We start from the raw sequence: 21,194 nt of genomic DNA, 5'->3' as shown, positions 1-21,194 counted from the left end.
TAAATAAGTCTCCTCTGTACCTTCCTATTGATTCCCTCTCGGTCTCCTGTTTTTGCCCTCCAAGATCAGTGGAGCACAGACAGGCTGTTGAAATAGACCTCGTGTGTGTGTGTGTGTGTGTGTGTGTGTGTGTGTGTGTGTGAGAGAGAGAGAGAGAGAGAGAGAGAGAGAGACTTGTGTCTGTGTGTGTATGCTGTGTGTGTGTGTGTGTGTCTGACTGTGTGTGTCTGTGTATGAGTGTGTGTCATGTATGTGCCTGAGTGCAGCGTGTGTGTATGTGAGTGTGTGTCTGTATTCTCTGTGTGAGTGTGTGTGAGAGACTGTGTCTTGTGTGCATGCTGTGTGTGTCTGTGTATGAGTGTGTGCCATGTGAGCATCTGAGTGTGTGTCTGTATGTGTCTGTGTGAGTGTGTGTGTCCGTGACTGTGTGTGTGTCTTGTGTGTATCTGTGTGTGCCTGAGTACAGTGTGTCTGTATGCGTCTGTCTGAGTGTGTGTGTATGTGAATGTGTGTGTGTCTGTATGTGTCTGTGTGTGGGGGGGGGGGTCTGTCCTTGAGTGCAGGCTCTGGAGTACCAGCTCAAATGGAGGACAAGGACACTAACTTTCAGGATTTGGTTCCCTCCTACCATCTTGCGGGACCCAGGGATGGAACCCGGGACTGCTCTAGAGTGCTTCTTCCTACTAAGCCACTAAGCCACATGGAAACGTTTCTAAAGTCTTCTGTAAGAGAGAGAGAACACTCACCTTTTAAACACTGGCCAATGCAGATGCGTGGAGACAGGAAGGTTTCTACTAAAGCACACGCCTGTCTGTGACAGTCTCATACTTCAGACAGAACACGCCATGTCCCAAGGATAATCAAGGAAGGCTGGCTCAGAACGAGACCTAGAAGCTGCCCTTGGTCTCCAATTGCACACAGAGCTCAGGCACAGTCCTGATATTTCAGTGAGGTCAGCTTCCTTTCACTATCTGCTAAGCACAACTGCCCAGATCTTTCTGAATCCTTGGGCTTAACTTCGAGAAAAACATTTATTTATTCCTGTAGCCTACCCAGAATAAGGGTCCCAGAGATAAGCTCTGCTCTATTTGAATTTGGAAAATGCCAGAAAGGCCCTCAAGTACGTTGTCTAGTATTTCTCATCTCATATTTATTATTGAACGTGTGCTCTTGAGTCACAGCGTGCTGACTTTGAACATGACAACACCAATTCCAGGCACAGGTGTGAGGAGTAGTCTATTGGCAACTGGTTTAATGTGCCCCCAAGTATTCTGTGGTATTTATAAATTTACTGCAAGGTTGGGGTTAGTTAGTTCTTTCAGGTGTTCCCTTTTGTTTCTTATTTGATATTTTAACATTTGTTTCAGATGCACATGTGGAGGTCAGAGGTCAACTTGTAGGACTCAGGTTTCTCTTCCTACCATGTAGGTTCCAGGGATCAAACTCGGGTCGACAAACTTGACAGCAAGCATCCTTCCCTGCTAGGCCATCTGGCCAGCCCCCAGCTTTGCCTTTTAACTGGGCCTGTTATCCTAGGAAGAGTTCTTCCCTCTCCATTTGGTGGGGAAGAGCTGGAATTGCAAGCCTAGGTGCTTGGAAGTCAGGTGCCTTTGCCCCAACGGTTATTTGAAGCGTAAGGGGTAGAACAGACACTTTTTGATCAGGGGTGGCTCAAATACGTGGATTAATCCTAAGACTTATCACTGCTCCCACGCCTGACACTGAATGCCAGTCCACCCAAGGCATCGCCAAGACCACTTACAGTTTTTCATAATGACCGTTTAATAAGCTATGCCAAGGGACACTTTGATATGGCTGCCACTTCAGAGCAGGAGAGTACTGGCCCACGGGCGTCCCATTATGTCCCTCTCTGTCATGGTCCTGCACGTCGATGCTGTGAGTCCTACTTGTCACTGCAAGAGCAAACAAACAGACAGGTGAGTTAGAGTATTCCTACCCGGCTGTTCACAGGCAGCTGCATGGGTCTAGGGAGGCGGCTGTGTGACTAGAGGGGCTGCTGAGTGCTAGGCGGCAAGAGGCATGTTGCTGAGCCAGAGCCGGGAGAAAGGCGCTTGCAGGCCAGCGAGCTCTTAGGAAGGTCACTGGACATCTGTGGGACCCTACTTCCTACATAGCTCGTCACTTCCTGTATTTCTGGCCCTAACGAAGTCTATGTCCAGCCTCAGGCCGGTAGACCCCCAGGTCCTGTCTAGACAATAATAGCATTAACTGCTTGCATCCAGGGTGGCCATGTGCCCAATCCAATGCAGGCACAGGAGATCTCAGCACTTTGAGTAATGCAGTGACCATGATGTTCTCTATTTCCCACAAGGTTTGAGCCCCCGAGGCACATTGTCAAGAGCAACTGGTTCCATTTGGGAAGAGGAGAGAAAGCCCATCTGGGGATGAAGCCAGCACTGAGCTGGTGGGGATAATAGTGTTTGACCTTGGTCCTGATGTGACTTGAGTTCAGGGTTCAATCCCAAACTCTGTGTCAAAGGAGCCGACAGACGTGGTTGGTTCTATGTTTGTTTGGGGGTTTGGTAGTGGTGGGAGGGGATTTCCTTGTGGATTTTTTTTTTAAGGCAATGTAATGACGTTGGCTTCTGGCTTTACTGATTTCAGTCAACACCCTACTTTGGCAGAGGTGTTTGTGGCATCAGGATTGGGCTCCCAAGGGGCCCAGTGCACACAGGGGAAACATGAAGACTCTTTGAACTGGTGGAGGAAAACTAGATGTCTGCCTGTAGAGGAAGGGAACTAGATTCTCATTTCTCACCTCCAGTGGAGAAATAGTCACAGATTAGGACTTCCTGAACAGGACTCTAGCAGCTCAGAATGAGGCTAACATGGAGTAAAGTGGGACCTGTTGGGGCTAAAAGGCTTCTGGGTAGCAAATGGAACAATCTAGGTGAAGAGATAGCCCACAGAACAGAAGGACATCTTTACTAAATACACATCTGACAGAGAATTAGTACCCTGAACTCACACAGAACTCAAGAAACCAATCGAGAAAAGTAAGGACCCAGTGAGTGACAGGAGGTGCGAGGGCCAATCAAAGCCAAGGATGTGTAAAGAGGCTGGGAATCAATGGGGGCCTCAGCTACTTTTCAAAGAGAAGTCACTCACGTCAGGCAGCTCCTAACCATCTGTAACTCCAGTTCCAGGGGACCTGACACCCTCTTCTGGGCCCTGTGGGCTCCTGCACTCATGGACATATACCCACACACAGATGCACACACCTAGACACAATTAAAACACACACACACACACACCTTAAACAGAGGTAAATTGTATGAACAGACACAGTGATCCAAGAAGCCATGCTTTATTAAGTGAAAATCCCAGTACTGGGGGTGGGCTACTTTGCTGTTGGCCAAGGAGGCCCCTGAGATCACCAAAATATTATGTGCAATTTTAATGGCTACTGGTTACCCACCAAAGGGGTTAAGACCCGTTCCTAAAGATACCACATTCTCTGGTTCCAGGACACAGCGAAATCAATCAGAACCAGGCTGGAAACTTCCTCTCTGCTGACTAGCCCACCAAGTACTGGAAGATGCTATTCTGCCTACCAGGGAAGGATTGACTTCAACAGTCCTTAATGTGGACCCTGAAAGCAACCCCCTCAACCAGCCCGGCAAGTGTACCCTTGTACAACAGTGCCACATCGGTTACGGGAGTAAACAACCACTTTCTGCTTGGATCTGAGGCCTGTTCCACAGGAGGGAATTCACTCCTGGTATTATAAACCTCGTCAAAAGCCTACTGTTGGGAAGCGCATAGGCCCTGTGACTGCAGGGATGCATATATAAATAGTCACAGTGATGAGAAAACGTGACTGACAGCGACTGCTCAGCTGTAAATAAGATACATAAATCCCCTCCTCTAAGGCTCAGAGACCACCACAGAAGAGAGGAAAGGAAGAATGTAAAGGCCAGAGGAGAGGATGGAATATTGTAGATCCTGTGTTCTGGGCAGGACATGGCTCTCTTGAGCTCATAGCAACTGTGCTTGTCTTAACAAGACTGGGGCATCAGTATCCTGTCACAGAGTGGGATGCAGCTCACAAAAACCTATATGCACTGAGTGATTGATAGAAGAGGGTGACACATTTTCTTCAGTGTTGTAGCCATGGATGATGGGTGGATGGATGGAAGGATGATGGATGGATGGATGATGGGTGGATGGATGGATGGATGATGGGTGGATGATGGGTGGACGGATGGATGATGGATGGATGATGGATGGATGATGGGTGGGTGGATGGATGGATGATGGGTGGATGGATGGATGGATGGATGATGGGTGGATGGATGGATGGATGATGGGTGGATGGATGGATGGATGATGGGTGGATGGATAGATGGATGATGGGTGGATGGATGGATGGATGATGGATGGATGGATGATGGGTGGATGGATAGATGGATGATGGGTAGATGGATGGATGATGGGTGGATGGATGGATGGATGATGGATGGATGATGGGTAGGTGGATGGATGTCTGGTGCGATTCTAACGTTAGCATCCTCAGGGATGACCACATGTGGAACTTGACTGAGATGGTGACATCATTATCCACAAAAGCAAACAGTGAAGCCACATACACATGTGCCCATGCCACAGCTGATGCCAATTGTTTCTGGAAGAGTCCTCTCCCACCACAGGGTAATTTAAATCAAAGGCAGCAACCCCAGCTGGCAGGAAGCAACAGGTACCTCTTTTCAGGGGGTCTATCGAGAGAGTTTGGGGACAGGAAAAAGAGGGGACCCTGGAGGAAATCCTGGGTTTCTTACAAAACTGACTCCTGGAGTCATACTATGGACTTAAACCCTGAATTTGGGGCCCTGTTCACACAGCATCCATTTGAATGTTTACCGTAGCAACTGGAATTGGCCTGGAGTATCACCCCTTTTCCTAAAAATTCTAACAGTTTCCCTTCAGATTCCAAAAGACCAAGCTATTCCCAAATCCATCCCTTTAAGCCCCAAATGGATGCATGCTGCTTGTTATATAAGATAAATAACTGACCACTCTAGGCATCAGGTGGTTTTTTGTTTTGTTTTGTTTTGTTTTTAAGTATATGTGTGTGGTGTGCACGTGTGTACCCATATCCACACATATGCAGATGCATGCATTGTATGTGTACATGTGGAGATCTGAAGTTCGCCTGAGGGGTCTCCCTAATTCCTTTCATGCTTGCATCGTGAACACCAAGTGCTTTAACTACTGGGCCATCTCCCCCGCCTAAAGTAGTTTAATGAAATACTTTGGAAATAATTTTAAAAACTCTAGAGCTCTACTAGGAAGGATCCAATTTGATGTGAGTGATAGGAAAGGCCAACTCCCCCCACAGCATCACAATGGCCCCCCACGAGCCTCTGTCTTCCTCCACCTGGGAGCATGTAAGAACCACAGGCTCGAGTCCCAGCTCAGATTCACCGAGCTAAAGGTGCGCTTTACCAAGATCCCAGGTTTAGCCTGTGCACAATCAAGTTACAAAGGGCCATGGACAACAAGGAAATGGGTGGCCAGTAGGCTCTTGAAAGCTCTCCAGGTACCACTTCCCCAGGCTCGGAGCCTGCATCGTCTGAGATGCGCTGCTCCTGAAATAGAAGGACTAGCAGTTTACCTGCATGGGAGAGACAGACAGACAGAGCAGCAGCTGTCCTTGGGGGCACCTGTGTGACTGACTTGCGTGAAAGACACTTTAAGAGGGTGCAATACATTCCCAGAGCCCATTGCTGCTCTTCTACGGGGGGAGGGGACAGAGCGGGGTGGGCGGCTGAGAGAGACACACAGCAGAGGTGTTCACGCCTGCCTTTGTCACAAAGCCACTCTTGCTCACTTGGACTGAAGGGGTGGGCCCGTGGGTGGCAGTCCCCACACTCCACTTGCATCTGCTCGTGCTTTCTCTTCTTTGTGAGAGGCAAGGAGGCTCTAAAGTCAAGGAAACGAGAGGTCGGTTAGCACCTTGGGTGCCCCATGAAAACAAACTGAGTTTCCCAGGTCCTTGCTCTCTGGTTTCCTTAGTCTAATCCCAATTCTTCAATGGTTTTTTTTTGGGCCCTACTATTCTGAGATTTAATCTTCCTATATCCAACCAATCTAAAATCCACCTGCCTGGAAGGTAAACTGGCAATACTTTCAAAGCAGAGAGGACTCAGACAGAACATTCAGCTGTGTCCTTTCCACCTGGCTTTTCAGAGGAGGACTAGAGGCCAGAAAGGAGGAGCAAAGGAAAGATAACTGACAGTTACTGAGGTCTAACTCATTCTCAGACTGCCTGAGCCCCTCTGCTGGAGGCAGCGTAAGAAAACAGTGTGTGTTGCATGCCTTTAATCCCAGCAGAGAGGCAGGCAGAGGCCAGCCTGATCTACAGAGTGAGTTCCAGGACAGGCTCCAAAACTACAGAGAAAGCCTGTCCCAAAAGAAAAAAAAAAAAAAAAAAAAAAAAAACCCACAGAGACAGCTGACCTGAGCAAGTGGGAACTCATGGACCCCAGTCTGACAGCTGGGGAACCTGCATAGGACCAAAACGGACCCTGTGAATGTGGGTGTCAGCCAGGAGGCCTGGGCAGTCCATGGGGCCCGCTGACTTTGGAACCTGGTGCATGAAAGGACTTCTGGAGCACATGGGGATGGAGGGATACTCCCTTAGCCTAGAGTCACAGGGGAGGGCGGGCCTAGGCCCTGCCCCAAATCACTTGACAGCTTTTGATGATCCCTCGTGGAAGGCCTCACCTTCCCTGGGGAGTGGATGGGAGAGGGTCGGGGGGAGCATGGGAGGATGGAAGGGAGAGGGAACTGGGATTGATATGTAAAATAGGATGGTTTATAATAAAACATTTAAAAAAGAAAACAAGAAAGGAAGGAGGCAGTGCTTCGTCTCGCCACCTAGCCTTGTTCTGCATATTCCTAACAGTTTAATCTTTGTTGGATGAGGGCCTTCAGTGGAAGGGATTTCTAAGGAAGACTGTCTAAATGAAGCAGCACATCAGGGCCCCCCAGTGTCCCTGTGCGTCTCCACACTGCCACCTACTGGACAGGCTGCCGCCGTCCCTCCTGGGCACTCCAGCTGTGGATGCTGAGATGGTTCCTAACTAAATAACTCATCCTTTACCCGGGAGGGTGGCACAGAGGCTGCTGATGGTAAGGGCAGCTCATGCCCAGATGGAACGGTCCGGTTTGGTGGCGGGAGCTGGCGGGGTGCGTGGAGTCCAGGTAGTCGTTGTGAAAGCTGCTGTGGGTTTGGCTGGACATGCTCTGGGGTGGGTGCTCGGGCAGCAGTCCGGGTGAGGTGCTGGAATGGAGGAAGGTGGCGGGGATCCTCCCTGCTGTAGGCCTCGGGGTCCCGCAGCACGCGCCTGCAGGGAAGACAGGGGCGACAGCTGCCCCTCCTTCGCCCCACCCAGGCTTGAGTCAACCGTCCAAGGTGCTAGGTGGGCCGACTCACCTTTGACCTGTGGAGGAGAACGAGGGTCCGATGCAGAGTAGGGCGGGGTGTCAGGGAGCTGCCGCTGCCTGGGGGTTAGAAACACTGCTTTTTGCTGTTTTGTCCTGTTTTATTCTCCAACGGAAGGCGACCCTCAGTGTGCAGTTCAGGGGTGGGGGGGCCTGAGCTCCTACAACTTAGGGTCCCAGCTCTTCTCTTCGCCTCTCCAGGCCTCTGCCCCCACCCCCTACACACACACACACACACACACACACGCATGCAGGCTTGCACACACACGCACACGCATGCACGCACACATACGCATGCACGCACAAGCAATGGCAATCATTAGCACACCCACTTGGCAGTATTGTGAGAATTGGGGAATTGGCCACCAAGCCTGGACTGCGATGCTCCGAACTCAGCGTTCATCAGAGTGTAAAGTTCTGTTCCCGAAGCAAGCTCTGGTCTTCCATCCCTGTAAGGGCCGGGCATCCCAAGCTTCGGAAGGCATTCAAGGGTTCCACAGAAGGAGTGAGATTCCAGTATAATGCAAAGGTGAAGAGTGTGTTCACCTTTCACCACTGGGGGATGTGGGGGAAGGAGGAAAATAAGCAGAGAGGGGGAGGGGGAGGGGGAGGGGAGAGCTGTGATGTCAGGCTACAGTGACACAAGTGTAAAGATGAAGTGACTCTGTGTGCCAATCTTTTGTTTTGTTTTGTTTTGTTTTTTGAGACAGGGTTTCTCTGTATTGCTTTTGAAGCCTGCCCTGGACCTTGCTCTGTAGACCAGGCTGGCCTCAAACTCACAGAAATCTGCCTGTCTCTGCCTCCCAGATGCTGGGATCAAAGGCGTGTACCACCAACACCCAGTTTGTATGCTAATCTTAAAAAAGAAAGTTTTAAATATAAAAGTTCTTCAAAAATTTTTATCCTCAAATTGGCTCTTTAAAATTTATTCTCCCTGTATTAGTAAGGAAGAGAGAACATTTATCTTTATCAGAGGCATAAGTACCGGAAGGCTTAGAGCCCCTGGACATAGGCCACAACAGACTGCATCAGTAACACAGTGGCAGATGACATGGGATGGTGGGCTGAATTAACAGAGAGCGCCTAGGCACCGGGAGCGGGGCATCAGGCCGTAACACGGAGAAATCCCATCAAGCACAGCTCCAAGTCAAAGCTAAGCCACTGAGCTTCCAACCCACAAGGGTGGATCTGGAAACAATTAGATGGAGGTGTGAGGAACAACTGGACCCTAGGCCAGCACCCCCACTCACCACTCCAAAGTTTAAAAAGTTGTTCCGGGGAGACTGTGGTCCAGGGAGAGCGGCACAATCAAGACTTCTGGGACCAACACGGGAGATGCACTGCAAACTAAACCTGAGGCTGGGATAGAGAGCTTGCTTAACATGTGGTCAGCACTGGGTTTACGCCCCTCCACAAGAAAAGGAAGTGTAAACATGGGACTGTGAGACCCTTCCTCGGCTCTGCTGTGTACGTACGCATCTAGGCAGGTTTAACACAAGGAAGAAACTGGAATATTGCTCCCAAGGAACCCTGAATGTGATTGTGCATAAGGAAGGGGATGAGGGAGGTCCTTATGTATATATGCTTCTCTTACTGGTTGATGAATAAAACACTGATTGGCCAATAGCCAGACAGGAAGTATAGGCAAGGCTGTGAGTCTAGGAGAATTCTGGGGAGAGGAGGCAGAGAGAGGCTGCCAGGAAGAGATGCCATGTAGAGACTGGGAAGATAGGATGCGCCAGGCATTCTCTGGTAAGATAAGGCCATGTAGAAATACAGATTAGTATTTATGGGTTAATAATTAAGAGAGAGCTAGCCAGAAAGAAGTGCTAGCCATCGGCCAACAGTTAATAATTAATATAAATCTTTGTGTGTCTATTTGGGGCTAATCAGCTACAGAACCAGGCTGGAAAGAAACTCCAGTTACAAGAAGGGGCCAAATCTTTTATTAATTTGTGATGAGAAAAATTTTATTTCTGTGTATATATGTATGAGTGCATGTATTTGTGAATATGTGTGTGTGTATGTGTGAGTGTATGTGTAGATGTATGATTGCACGTATGTATGTGTGTTTATGTGTGTGCATAGGCCAAAAGAAGGTGTCAGATCCCTTGGAGCTACAGTTACAGGTAGTTGTGAGTTGCCAGATGTAGATGCTAGGAATAGAACTTGTGCCCTCAGGTAGCCAGTGAGCCATCTCTCCTGCCCTCTCCCCATTTTAGTAATGTTAATTGGAAATCAGTAACTCTCCCTATCTGATCATTCTGCAGTGAAGTCCATCCTTTGATCATGACAGCTTGCACACAGAATTTACACAGAACAAAGAAACTGCACATACTGCCACAAAGCCTGTGACATTAAAGCCAGAGCAGCCAACCAAACAAGGACTTCAGGAGAGTCACCAACAGCTCTCCTGCCTCTGAAATGAATGAGAAGCTCCTGCCAGACCTGGTCCTCCAGCCAGTGGAGACTTTAAGTTGTAGGAGAACATAACTACCCAGAGATGCTGGAAAGTGGACAAAAGGCACTGGATTCTGGAGTGACAAGACTTAGAGGAAGATAATGGCAGGCAGTAACGTCAGCTTACAGCTCTTTGGTGACCAAAGTTGAAATACAGAGCAACTAAAACTCCACCACAAATCCAGTCTTTCAGGCCTGAAGCAGCTTGGAACAAACAAGGCTGCTAAAAACTTAATGGTGGGGGTGGGGGTGGGGATGGGGGGAGTCTTTGGAATAAGAGGAGGCACAGAGAGTCAGTGCATAATGGCCCAGGTCTCTTGTTGACCACAATGCTGTCGCTTCCTGTGGTAGGGAGCTGAAATGTGAACCAGTTCTCAAGAGAGTGTCTACAGTCATTGACTGAGCAGGGTGGCTGTCAAAACAAAAGTTATTCACTGTTAGAGCAATGTGTGAACCCCACACCCAGTGACTGCAATGTGAGTTGCTGTTTTCAACGGATGTTAAGTGTTCCATGTCTTCCTCCCAAAGTCAGCATAGCCACGCATCCATCTTAATACACCGTATGCCAGCCCGAGCTCAGTGCATTGTGCACGTTTAGAAAAATGTAACGGTTCTTTCCAGAGAACTTAAAGGAAGAATTCACGAGCACTACCTTCAACACAGGACAAATGGTTAAAAGCAAAGGCTGTGGCAATGCACACAGCTGTTTTGAGTTGACCTGGGGTGACAGAGCGGGACACCACATCCTCCTCTGGTCTATGCATGTGTGCACACAAAAATAAGTAAATCAGAATCTGTACAGGAAAATGCGTATGACAGTACTCGTAATATCAAGAAGTGTAACTAATGCAAACGTCTTTGAGTTTACGAGTGGCTAAACAATGGTGTAAACATTTAGGGATTAAAAGGAATGAGCTAATGCGCAAAGGCGTTCTAACCGGAAGACAACAGACTCAGAGGGTGTCATATGGATTCAGTTATTTGACATCCTGGAAAAACTGGATACAGAGACAGAAATCAGTAGTTACCAGGGACTAGGGGACCTGTTCTGTATCATGGTCACATCCGCCCATGGCTCCACCCCCCAATGGGCGTGGTCAGTGCCACAGAATGACTATCTCACTACAGTTCTTTATTATAACTATAGTAGTAGTCTATATCTGAGAGTATCAATACTCAAAACTATATCCAAAGAGTTCAAGGTCTGAAGAGAGGGCTCAGTGGTAAAGAGCACTTACTGCTCCTCCAGAATTCAGTCATGAACACAAAAACAAAAGCAAAGAAATCTGGAATAGCTACATCAATGTCAGAAAAACAAGCAAACAACATGGATATAAATTTCTTTCAAAAGTTAAGAAAATTCATAAGCAATCTGCCACACTGATCAAGGAAAAGACATTACTGACTCCAAGGGCAAAAGGAAAATCTATTACAGACCCTACAGACATTAGGATTTAACAGGGAGGGGCTGGAGATATGGCTGGGCAGTTAAGAGCACTGCCTGCTTTTGCAGAGCTGACCTAGGTTTGGTTCCCAGTTCCCACATGGTGGCTCATAGCCATCTGTAACTCCAGTTACATAGGATTTGCTGCTCTCCTGACCTCTGCAGGTTGTGGTGACATTTTGCTTATGACCTAATAAAGCTAGCCTGAAAAGCAGAAAAGCAAAGCAGCCAGCCACTAGAGAGTTCTCACCTCTACCAATGCTCAGACAGCAGGGGCGACCTACTGAACCTCAGCCTGCAACTCCAGACTGCACTGCCCCCCACCAAGCCTCAGGATGCCAGACTGCCCTCTGAGGCTGCACTGAGCTCCTTATATACTCTAGAATAGTCTATTATTCTCACTACGGCAAGTACTAGGCGTGCACATGGTGCACATACATATACACAGACAAACACTCATGGACATAAAAATAAGTACAGTATACAATAGAGGGAATATAGATAACTTACGATATTGATCCTAACAACCCAGATAAAATTAACAAATTCACTGAAAGCTACAAATAGCTTAAGCTGGTATTTAACCATCAAGAACCTGAATTTTCTCCCTATCTATTAGAGATACTGAACTTGTCACAAAAGAAGGGATTTGGAAAAGCAAGAATAACTTCCATGAAGAAAAACAGGAGGCCCAGATGGCCAGATGGCTTCACTGGTGAAATCTGCCCAAGTTCCATAGGAGAAATAGGATTAATTCTACTCAAGTTCTTATTTAAAACAAACAAGCAAGCAAAGGCAGCATTCTCCAAATCATTCAATTCCATCACAGTTTCAAAAACATCAAGTAGAGAGGGTTGCCTTCGTTACTTACAGGGCTCCTAAATCGAAGTCATTGCCCAGGAATTCTTCAAGCAGACTCGTATCCAGGGCTGGATTCTCCAAAGTGCCACTGGCTCCATGAGCTGCAAAGGAAATTGAAGATCTTAAGAACCATGACCATTTCAGGACTGCTAAGACCTTGACGGGCAGATACCCAGACTTACAAGGCAACCAAATAACACAGTGTGTTTGCTGGGGATGTAATCTTTTTTCCATTTAAATGTGTCCTTCAGAGATCGCTTCAGATCACCCTTTCCATCGAGACTTCCTGGCTGTGTGAGGATGGGGTAGTGCTCTTTTATAAAACCCTGTGACACTGACCACTTACTTTGTACACAGTTGAAAAGCCTCTCTCCCTCCCTCATTTCTAGGACTTGAAAGAATTCTTTAAAACTGGTATTTCTAACAGCATTTTAAAAAATTGTTTTAAACTCTGCAGCCGCTCTTGTTCCCACCAAGTTATTTTTGTTGTATTAACTTCAAATAAAATTAATATAGTATATGTAATATTTACTAGCCAAATACTGCATAGCACACCTGTTAGCCCCTGTTAGGATGCAGAGTCGATGTGTTTGAGGCTAGCCTGGGCTACAGAGTGAAATGTACCTTATTAAAAAAATATTGATGTCATTAAAAATGTATTCTATCTATTCGTTTCTCCGTGTCTTTATAGATATTCAGTTGGGACTCGGCAGATAAAGGTGCTTGCCACCAAGAATGATGACTAGAGTTTAATCCCCAGAAAATACACAGTTCGAAGGGAGAAGTAACTCCTTCTTGCAAGCTGTCCTCTGATCTCCACCTGCATTCTGTGATGTGTGTGTGTGCACGCGCGCGCACGCGCACACACACACACACACACACACACACACACAAAGAGAAATAGGAGCCTTCCCGGTGTCTTGCTAAGCTCGGGTAGGCATGATTACAACAGTGTAGAGAAGCAGTAAGGATACAGTCTGTCCGTGATGGAGGTATAGCAGGGCAGCGTGACAAGCTGCCTTAGACGACATCGTTCTGCTTTGGAATCCTCTCTGAGGCAGAAGCCAGCTAAGCAAGCATCGAGTGTGCTGGGCAGAGGGGGTGTGAAGAGCTAGAGCAAGGGGCTGTGCAAGGGGAGGGAAGCAAACAGAAACACAGAGCAGAGCACAGAAACGGAGGAGCAGCAGGATCAAGTCAACGGAAGCCTTTGGAAAGGTGCGTGATGTGTGTCACACGCATTCTCAAAGGTCCTTCTGGTTGCTTTATGCAAAGGGATTTTAAGGGAACAAGAACAGTAGGGAGATTCACGTGAATGCTGCTGCAGCTTCCAGAGATAATCAGAATTGAAACCTTTGACTCTGTGCTTGGCTACATGTCATACTTTACCTTCCTTGTGTCAATGAATCTTTATTGCAGTCCTAGGCTGTGGCTGTCAGTGCTACCCAGCTTGCAAGGGTCGGTATTGCTGGCAGAGGCAGGAGCCTGTGCTTTGAGAGGTGGGGATAATAGGGGGTGGTGAGAACATGCTCAAGAGTCAAGCCAGAAGACTCGGGAAGTAGCTCCATTGGTAGAGTGCTGATCTAGCATGATCAAAACCCTGGGTTTGCTCCCCACGGCTGTTTTGACCAGACTTGTTGGCCCATGCTTATGGTCCTAATGTTTGGGAAGCCGAGACAGAATGGAACATAAGTTTAAAGCCATTCTAGGCTGCAAAGTGAGTCTGAGGCCAGGTTGGGCTATGGGAAACGTGGAGGCCTGGGCTGGTTCCCTCTTGTCACGCACACACTGAACGACTCTGGGCAAGTGGGCTCCGCTGCCTCTGACAGCAGTGCCAGCCAACCACCGTGGGGACTTGCTGCTGCTACTGCTTCGCTGGGCTTTGGACAAGCCGAGCGCTAAGCAGATGGAAGGAGGAATCTGTTTGGTTTCGCATGGAAGCGCCTGCTGGCGTCCCATCTGCTTTATAGGACACCCGTCCCCAACACAGACACACAGACACATGCAGAGACAGGCAGACACACACACACCAATCACACACACAGACACACACTCACACACACCAATCACATACAGACACACACACATACACACACACCACTCACATACAGACACATACACACACTCACACACACACACCACTCACATACAGACACACATACACACACATTCACACACCATTCACATACAGACACACACACTCACACTCACACATTACTCACATACAGACACATACAGATACACACATTCACACACACACAGACACTCACACACACCACTCACACACACTCACACACCACTCACATACAGACACACATACACACACACTCACACACACACCACTCACAGAGACACACATACACACACATTCACACACCATTCACATAAAGACACACACACACTCACACTCACACATTACTCACATACAGACACATATACACACACATTCACACACACACTCACACACCATTCACATACAGATACACACATTCACACACACAGACACTCACACACCACTCACATACAGACACACATACACACACACACACACCACTCGCTCACACACACACACACACACGAGCGCATGCACACACACACACAAACATACACACACTCACAATTCTGGAGGTGGAAATAGTCTATTCCCGAAGGTTTGACCAGTAACCCACTTGCTCTTTACTGGCCTGCCCCCTTCCCAGTTGGACATGGGAGATCGGCCCCGCCTGCCATGGCTTATCCAAATGCCATAATGCACACAGAGAGATGATCCCTGCTGTAGCTAGCTTTCTCTAGGGCTCGGGATCACATCTGTGCTTTCCAGACCCAGAGGGAATACCTCAACAAGATAAATTCATAGTGTCAGATAAAACTGTTTCAGGAGGTTTTGCACACAGAGAGCAACTCTCAGATGGCTCTTAAAATAAATCTTGTGCTCTTAAAAGCAATCACTTAGCTCTAAATGTCTTAAACACTTGCTCAGAACTCCCAGCTTGCACAGCCCTCCTCCCTCCGGGCGGCTCATTTGCATCCCTAGTGTCCACCTGCTCCTTCTGGTCCTGCTTGGCCGCCAAGAGCTCTGCTAAGGTCCTGCTCAGAGAAGGAAACTCAGCTTTAGCCCCTGGGAGAGCCAGGGACATTGTATCTCCATGGGGTGTGCAAATGAGTTCCAACTATCAGAGGCAGGAAGCAGGTAAACAATAAGAGCCACACCCTCCACGGAGCTCGTCACCAGCTTTGCACGCCTGTATTTTAACAGGTGGCAATTATGTGCTGTGTGTCTGTTCCCTCTACTCCAAGCTCCTCCAGACCATGAACAGCCTCTTACTATAGAGTCCCTAAGCATCTAGAGCAGTGGTTCTCAACCTGTGGGTCGTGACCCCTCTGGGGGGGTCGCATATCAGATACTTACATTGCAATTCGTAACAGTAGCAAGATTATGATCATGAGGTAGCAACAAAAATAATTGTGAGGCTGGGTTCACCACGGCATGAGGGACTGTACTAAAGGGCTACAGCATGAGGGACTGTACTAAAGGGCCATGGCATGAGGAACTGTACTAAAGGGCCATGGCATGAGGAACTGTACTAAAGGGCCACGCATTAGGAAGGTTGGGAACCACCCACCCTGAACATGACCTGTGATATGGCAGCTATTCAATAAATATTACGTTTGTCTCACGAACAAAGACTTGGATGTTAGTTATAATTACTGTTAGTGCAAATGTTAGTGCTCCCTTAGTTGGCTCCCGCAATGAGCCAGCTGCCTCTGGTTCCTGACACTGAGGCCATGAGCCACTGGTACCCTTCCCCACCATGATGGGCCATGTCCCCTGGATCAAAGCTGCGTGAGCCCTACGTGTAACCACGGTGACATAGAAGTAGCAGATGCCATCATATGTGGCAAAGTTTAAGTAGAGAGACAGACAAAATTCTAAGTGGAGAAGTGACATGATCGGTTGTGTAATTTTGAAAGGCCCTTCAGCCTACCGCAGGGAGACTGCCTGACTCAGTCTCCTTTCTGTAAAGCAACAGGCCTACTTCCTAGAGCTGTGAGAGTCAAATGAGTTAATGCACACGATCTGCTTAGTCTGGGCTACCTTGTGTGGTTGCCATCAGTTCCTCTGCTGGAGAAGCCAACAGGCCAGTGAGAAAAAACAAACAAACAAAGACAGAAAGACGCATGGCAGCAACTGCAACACCCAGAACGTGGCCTGGTAGTCGTTATTCAATGACTATTAAGACTGCCTCAAGGCATTATGGGATACCGAACTGACTCGGCAGGGTGAAATGGCGTCAGGAAAAGCTTTGGGAACAGTGGTCAATGAGGGCTGCAACTGTCAGCCAAAGCAGATTCCGGGCTGCTGGGTGTCGTGAGACTCTGGTCTGCTTCAGTGCTAACATGGTTCAGAAATCAGGAGAACGGCAACAGGGCGGAGAAGCCAACTAGTGTACACTTTTGTCTCTTATCCCAAGGTCACAGTTAGTCACTCTGAGTTACTGGCTTAAAATTGACCATAGTAACAATGTCTACACCATCAAAATGCTACAGATCAGGGCAGACCTCTCTTTCCTCGCAGGGACTTAGCTATTAAATATTTGTCCACACATCATCATACATAGATATTTGTCCACACATCACCACATGTAAATTTTTGTCCACACATCATCTTATGTAAGTGGTCCTTAGAAGGATAAACTACTGCATTTTGTGACTGGTTGGAAAGAGGGTAGCTGAATCCTCAGCCCTACCTAGTCACGCTGATACCTTGAGACTGAAGTGAGATCAGGGTGAAGTCAGGGAAATAAGTTCAAGGCTCAAGGAAGTGTCCCGCTGGCCGGCTCCCACATTCTTGGTGACTCAGGTTTGTGGGTGAAGTGTCTCCCACAGGCCTGAGTTTGGATGCTCGGTTCCAAACTCGTGGTATTGGTTGGGGAGGTTGTAGAGCCTTGTGAAGTAAGACCCAGCTGGTAGACACAAGCCACTAGGAGAAGACGCCACAATGCCAGCTGTTACTGCCATGCAGGGGTGTGCTCCCTGGATACTGAGAGTCACAACAGACCTCTCCCTCTTTATGTGGCTCCTGCCAGGTACTCCGCCATCGGGATAAGTGGAGTAACTAGTACAGAGCGAGCAGCAGGACAGTGCACCCAAGAACCCAGCTTCCCAAGAATTTCCCAGTCTCCTTGTATGGACACCTTACACTGATCTAGCCAGGATCTTATCATCTTTGCCAAGCACAGATAACAGGACCCATTGTTGAAGACGGTGAGTACATGGGCTCTCTCTGGACTTTAACATGGTATGACTGATAACTGAGAGATAAAATGAAAATAAACCTTCATTCGATTTGAGTAAAACACACAGTGCATTGTGCAACAGAGAGCAAGCTCCAGGTAGGGTTTCTAGAACACCCCAAGATTCATTGTTCTAGAGCATCCCATCGAACACTTGGCCTGTGAGTCTTTCTGAGAGCACGGGACATCGGAAAGCTTGTACATGCCGTTAAGAACAAGCTCTCCAGGGCCCGATTTCAACTAAACACTTAACACAATTCCTTCACTCACTGAGTCCCACCTGTAAGTAAGAAAAGCAGAGCAGCTCAGCAAGAGAGCCAACAGTGACGATGGTGTGACATGTCCACTCCAGGAGACTTCAAAGAAGAGCTTCTAACCCAAGGGAAAGGTGGCAGACCGGTGGGAGGTCAGAGGCGGGCGACCAGGCTTGTGGGAAGGATGGGAAATGGTCAAGGGAGTACTTTAGAACTCCATGGAATCTGGTGACTTTAGCAGCAGGTTCTCAACATGTCCCCTCCAAGGACAGAATGACCCTTTCACAGCTGTCACTTAAGACCGTGGCAGAAGACAGATGCTTACATTATGGTTCATAATAGTAGCAACATCGCAGTTATGAAGTAGTAAGGAAAATAAGTTTATGGTGGGGGTGGGGTCACCCCCACATGAGCACCCATGTTAAAGCGTGTGGGCGGGGGTCGAGATCCACCCTCCTGCCCTAGAGTAGGAGAGTCACTCACTGTCCACCAGAAGGCTAGCCTAGGGAAAATCTGGGTGTTCATACACAAAGGCTCTGCTCCTACCCTTCTTTACAATGTCATTTGTGACTTAGGAAAATCCAGAAAGGCAAATTATCCAAGTGTCAGTGCGTGAGGGGGCAGATGCACATGGGACATGAGAACACCAGCCTGCTCTTGGCTGCCTCTGGCTGCATTGGCTTTGCTTGGGAGTGAATAGACGTCTGAGCCATGAGTCCTTCGGTGGGTCACTATGAGGAAGTATTAATAAAACAAATCAAGTGTAGGGCTGTGGTCATAAAATCGTCAACTATGAAAACAGGTCAGCGAGGTCCTTGCTCATCAGCACACAGGTTGCCTCTTGATGATATGAGACCCATGCCTGTTTCTGTTGGTATAATAAACACTGTGGCCAATAAACACCATGACCAATGACAATTGACCAATTTGGCTTGCAGTTCATAGCCTGTCATCAAGGGAAACCAGGGCAGAAACGTGAGACAGAAACTCACAGGCAGGAACTGAAGCCAAGACCACAAAGGACAATTTCTTACTGGGTTCCTACTTCTGGCTTGCTCAGCTCCTTCTGATACAGCCCAGGTACAGTTGCCTGGGGATGGCACCACCCATTATGGGCTGAGCCTTCTTACATTAATTAGTAATTAAGAAAATGCCTCACGGATAAGGTCACAGGACAATCTGATTTGGGAAGTTCTTCAGTAGAGCTGTCCCCTCTTCCCAGGCGATGCTAGATTTATGTCAAGCTGAAAGCTGAAGCTAACTATGGCAGTTTCCTATCAGTGAAAGGTGACAGAGTACCTAAAGTGATCCAGAATGAGCAAAAGACTCTCCTCCAGGCAAGCCACTGGAGAGCTGGATAATCAGGAAAAAAATGTTTGGTAAACTTTAAATGTGTATACTTAATCAACATACAGTATTTCTTAATATTTAATCCTAGCAACAATCTTATTTTATCAGATTACTTTTTATGATCCCCATTTTTTTTTTTTTTTAGAGATGCAGACTTAGTCATTGCAAGGGACTGGGTATATTTTACTGTTGCCTAATATATGCGTAGTTCCTATAGAATCATACAAAATAATGGCAGGATAGAAGGTTGATGAAAAACCACTAATGGTCAATAAAGAGAGTGATGTTCTTAATAAAAACGCAAGCAACCTGTTAAATTAGTATTAACGTGTCTTTGTGCTTCAGCGAAGGAAGACATTTACCCTTTATGACCATGCTATTGCGTCAAAGAATTGCAGCTGCTGAATTTGAAGATAAGGGAATGGGAGAGAGAAAATGGGTGATGATAACTGGCTGATGGCAGTTGTGACAGGGCTGGCCCAGAGGCTCCCTTCTCGGATTTGAGAGCTCAGGCAAAGCCCATTCCGGCAGGGAAGGTGCAGAGCATGTCTGCAGATTGTGCTGGCCTCATGTAACCTAAAAACACCGTAAGCATCCTCGGTGTTGACGCTATTAAAATTCCACAGGAGTGTGTCTCTTATTACTTTTCACAATCTCGAAAGCATTTGGAGTAAATGATAAAGGATTAATGGCTGACTCTGCCCTTGGGTTATTTGTCCCCTTTTAGTTGATAATAAGTTCACGTAGGATTCACAACAGGAAGGGAGCATGATCTACTGTATTTTGATCTATAACTATTTTGGTTGAAGTATTTCAGTGTCTGTATTAACAGGCTATCAAATAGAGATTAAGCAATAATCTCCCCCTTTTCTGGGAGTTTGTGAATCCATTCTTCCAGCAGTTTGGGATCCTTATAGCTAGCCCTACTCCATAAGAATTAAACTTTCATTCTTAATTTTTCTCTTCAGTAGACCCATTAACATTAGTTGTAATGGAGCAAATAAGGTACTAGAAAGTGCAAGCCTGGCAGTCTGAGTTCAACATCCCAGAACTAACTCATTCATAAAGGTGGAAGGAGACAATTGACAACACAAAGTTGTCATCTGACCTCCTCCATATACACAGAGTGGCACATGGACTCACACCCACATCCTCCGTGCACCTGCGTGCAAATGCATACACACACACACACACACACACACACACACACACTAGAATATCTGAAAAAAAAAACAGCCATAAGGAAAGAGTGCTTTATAAGCTTACTTATTAAATGTAAATAATAGCTGGAGAGATGGGCCAAGGTTAAGAGTGCACTGACTGTTCTTCCAGAGGACCCAGGTTTGATTCCTAGCACCTCCATAATGGCTCATAACTACCCGAAACTCCAGCTCCAGGGAATTCTACCCTCTTTTCTGGCCTCCACCAGCACGTTAGGAACATGGGACAAATGTATCCATGCAAGATAAACATCCATTCACTTACAATAAAAACAAGATAGATAGAAGACAGACAAACAGATAGATAGCTATAGATGATAGATAGGTAGATAGATAGATAGATAGATAGATAGATAGATAGATAGATAGATAGATAGGTAGGTAGGTAGGTAGGTAGGTAGGTAGGTAGGTAGGTAGGTAGGCAGGCAGGCAGGCAGGCAGGCAGGCAGGCAGGCAGGCAGGCAGGCAGGCAGGCAGGCAGAATGGAGTTACACCATACCAGTGATAATGTTCTCCCAGGAACCATTGGCTATGTAACAGAAACAAGAAACACCAGTTCCAGGCACAGAAAACCTCTCTTTGAGGTCAGGAGAATCCAAGCGACTCCCAAACAATGTAGGCGATTCCCACTGTCCTTGATTGCCTCTCAGAACTTAACTATTACTGGAGATACCACATATCTCAGATACAGGACATGGAGGAATTGAGTTGGGCCTGATCTGGAAGCTTCCTTTTTGAGGACTAACTCTCAGAAAGTGTTATACAGGGAGAAAAGAACTCAGTAGACCTACCCAGCTGTACAGCCTCTGAGCTACAATAATGACCAGTCCAGTAAGATATACTCAAT

General features: G+C 47.3%; 1 protein-coding gene across 1 annotated transcript in view; it reads right to left on the bottom strand.

Moving 5' to 3' along the window:
* Nucleotides 1-21,194, bottom strand: part of Myrfl (myelin regulatory factor like) — a 90,684-nt gene that overhangs the window by 55,746 nt on the left and 13,744 nt on the right. The window contains exons 2-6 of the mRNA XM_051176278.1: nucleotides 12,243-12,333; nucleotides 7,460-7,527; nucleotides 7,127-7,370; nucleotides 5,852-5,943; nucleotides 1,763-1,913 (exon numbers count right to left, since the gene is read on the bottom strand). Coding sequence (XP_051032235.1) covers nucleotides 1,763-1,913; nucleotides 5,852-5,943; nucleotides 7,127-7,370; nucleotides 7,460-7,527; nucleotides 12,243-12,333 — 646 coding nt within the window. The remainder of the gene's footprint in view (nucleotides 1-1,762; nucleotides 1,914-5,851; nucleotides 5,944-7,126; nucleotides 7,371-7,459; nucleotides 7,528-12,242; nucleotides 12,334-21,194) is intronic.

The sequence above is a fragment of the Phodopus roborovskii genome, unplaced genomic scaffold (assembly GCF_943737965.1).
Source record: "Phodopus roborovskii unplaced genomic scaffold, PHOROB, whole genome shotgun sequence".
Taxonomy (NCBI): Eukaryota; Metazoa; Chordata; class Mammalia; order Rodentia; family Cricetidae; genus Phodopus; species Phodopus roborovskii.
This window is presented reverse-complemented; position numbering and strand designations above follow the sequence as displayed.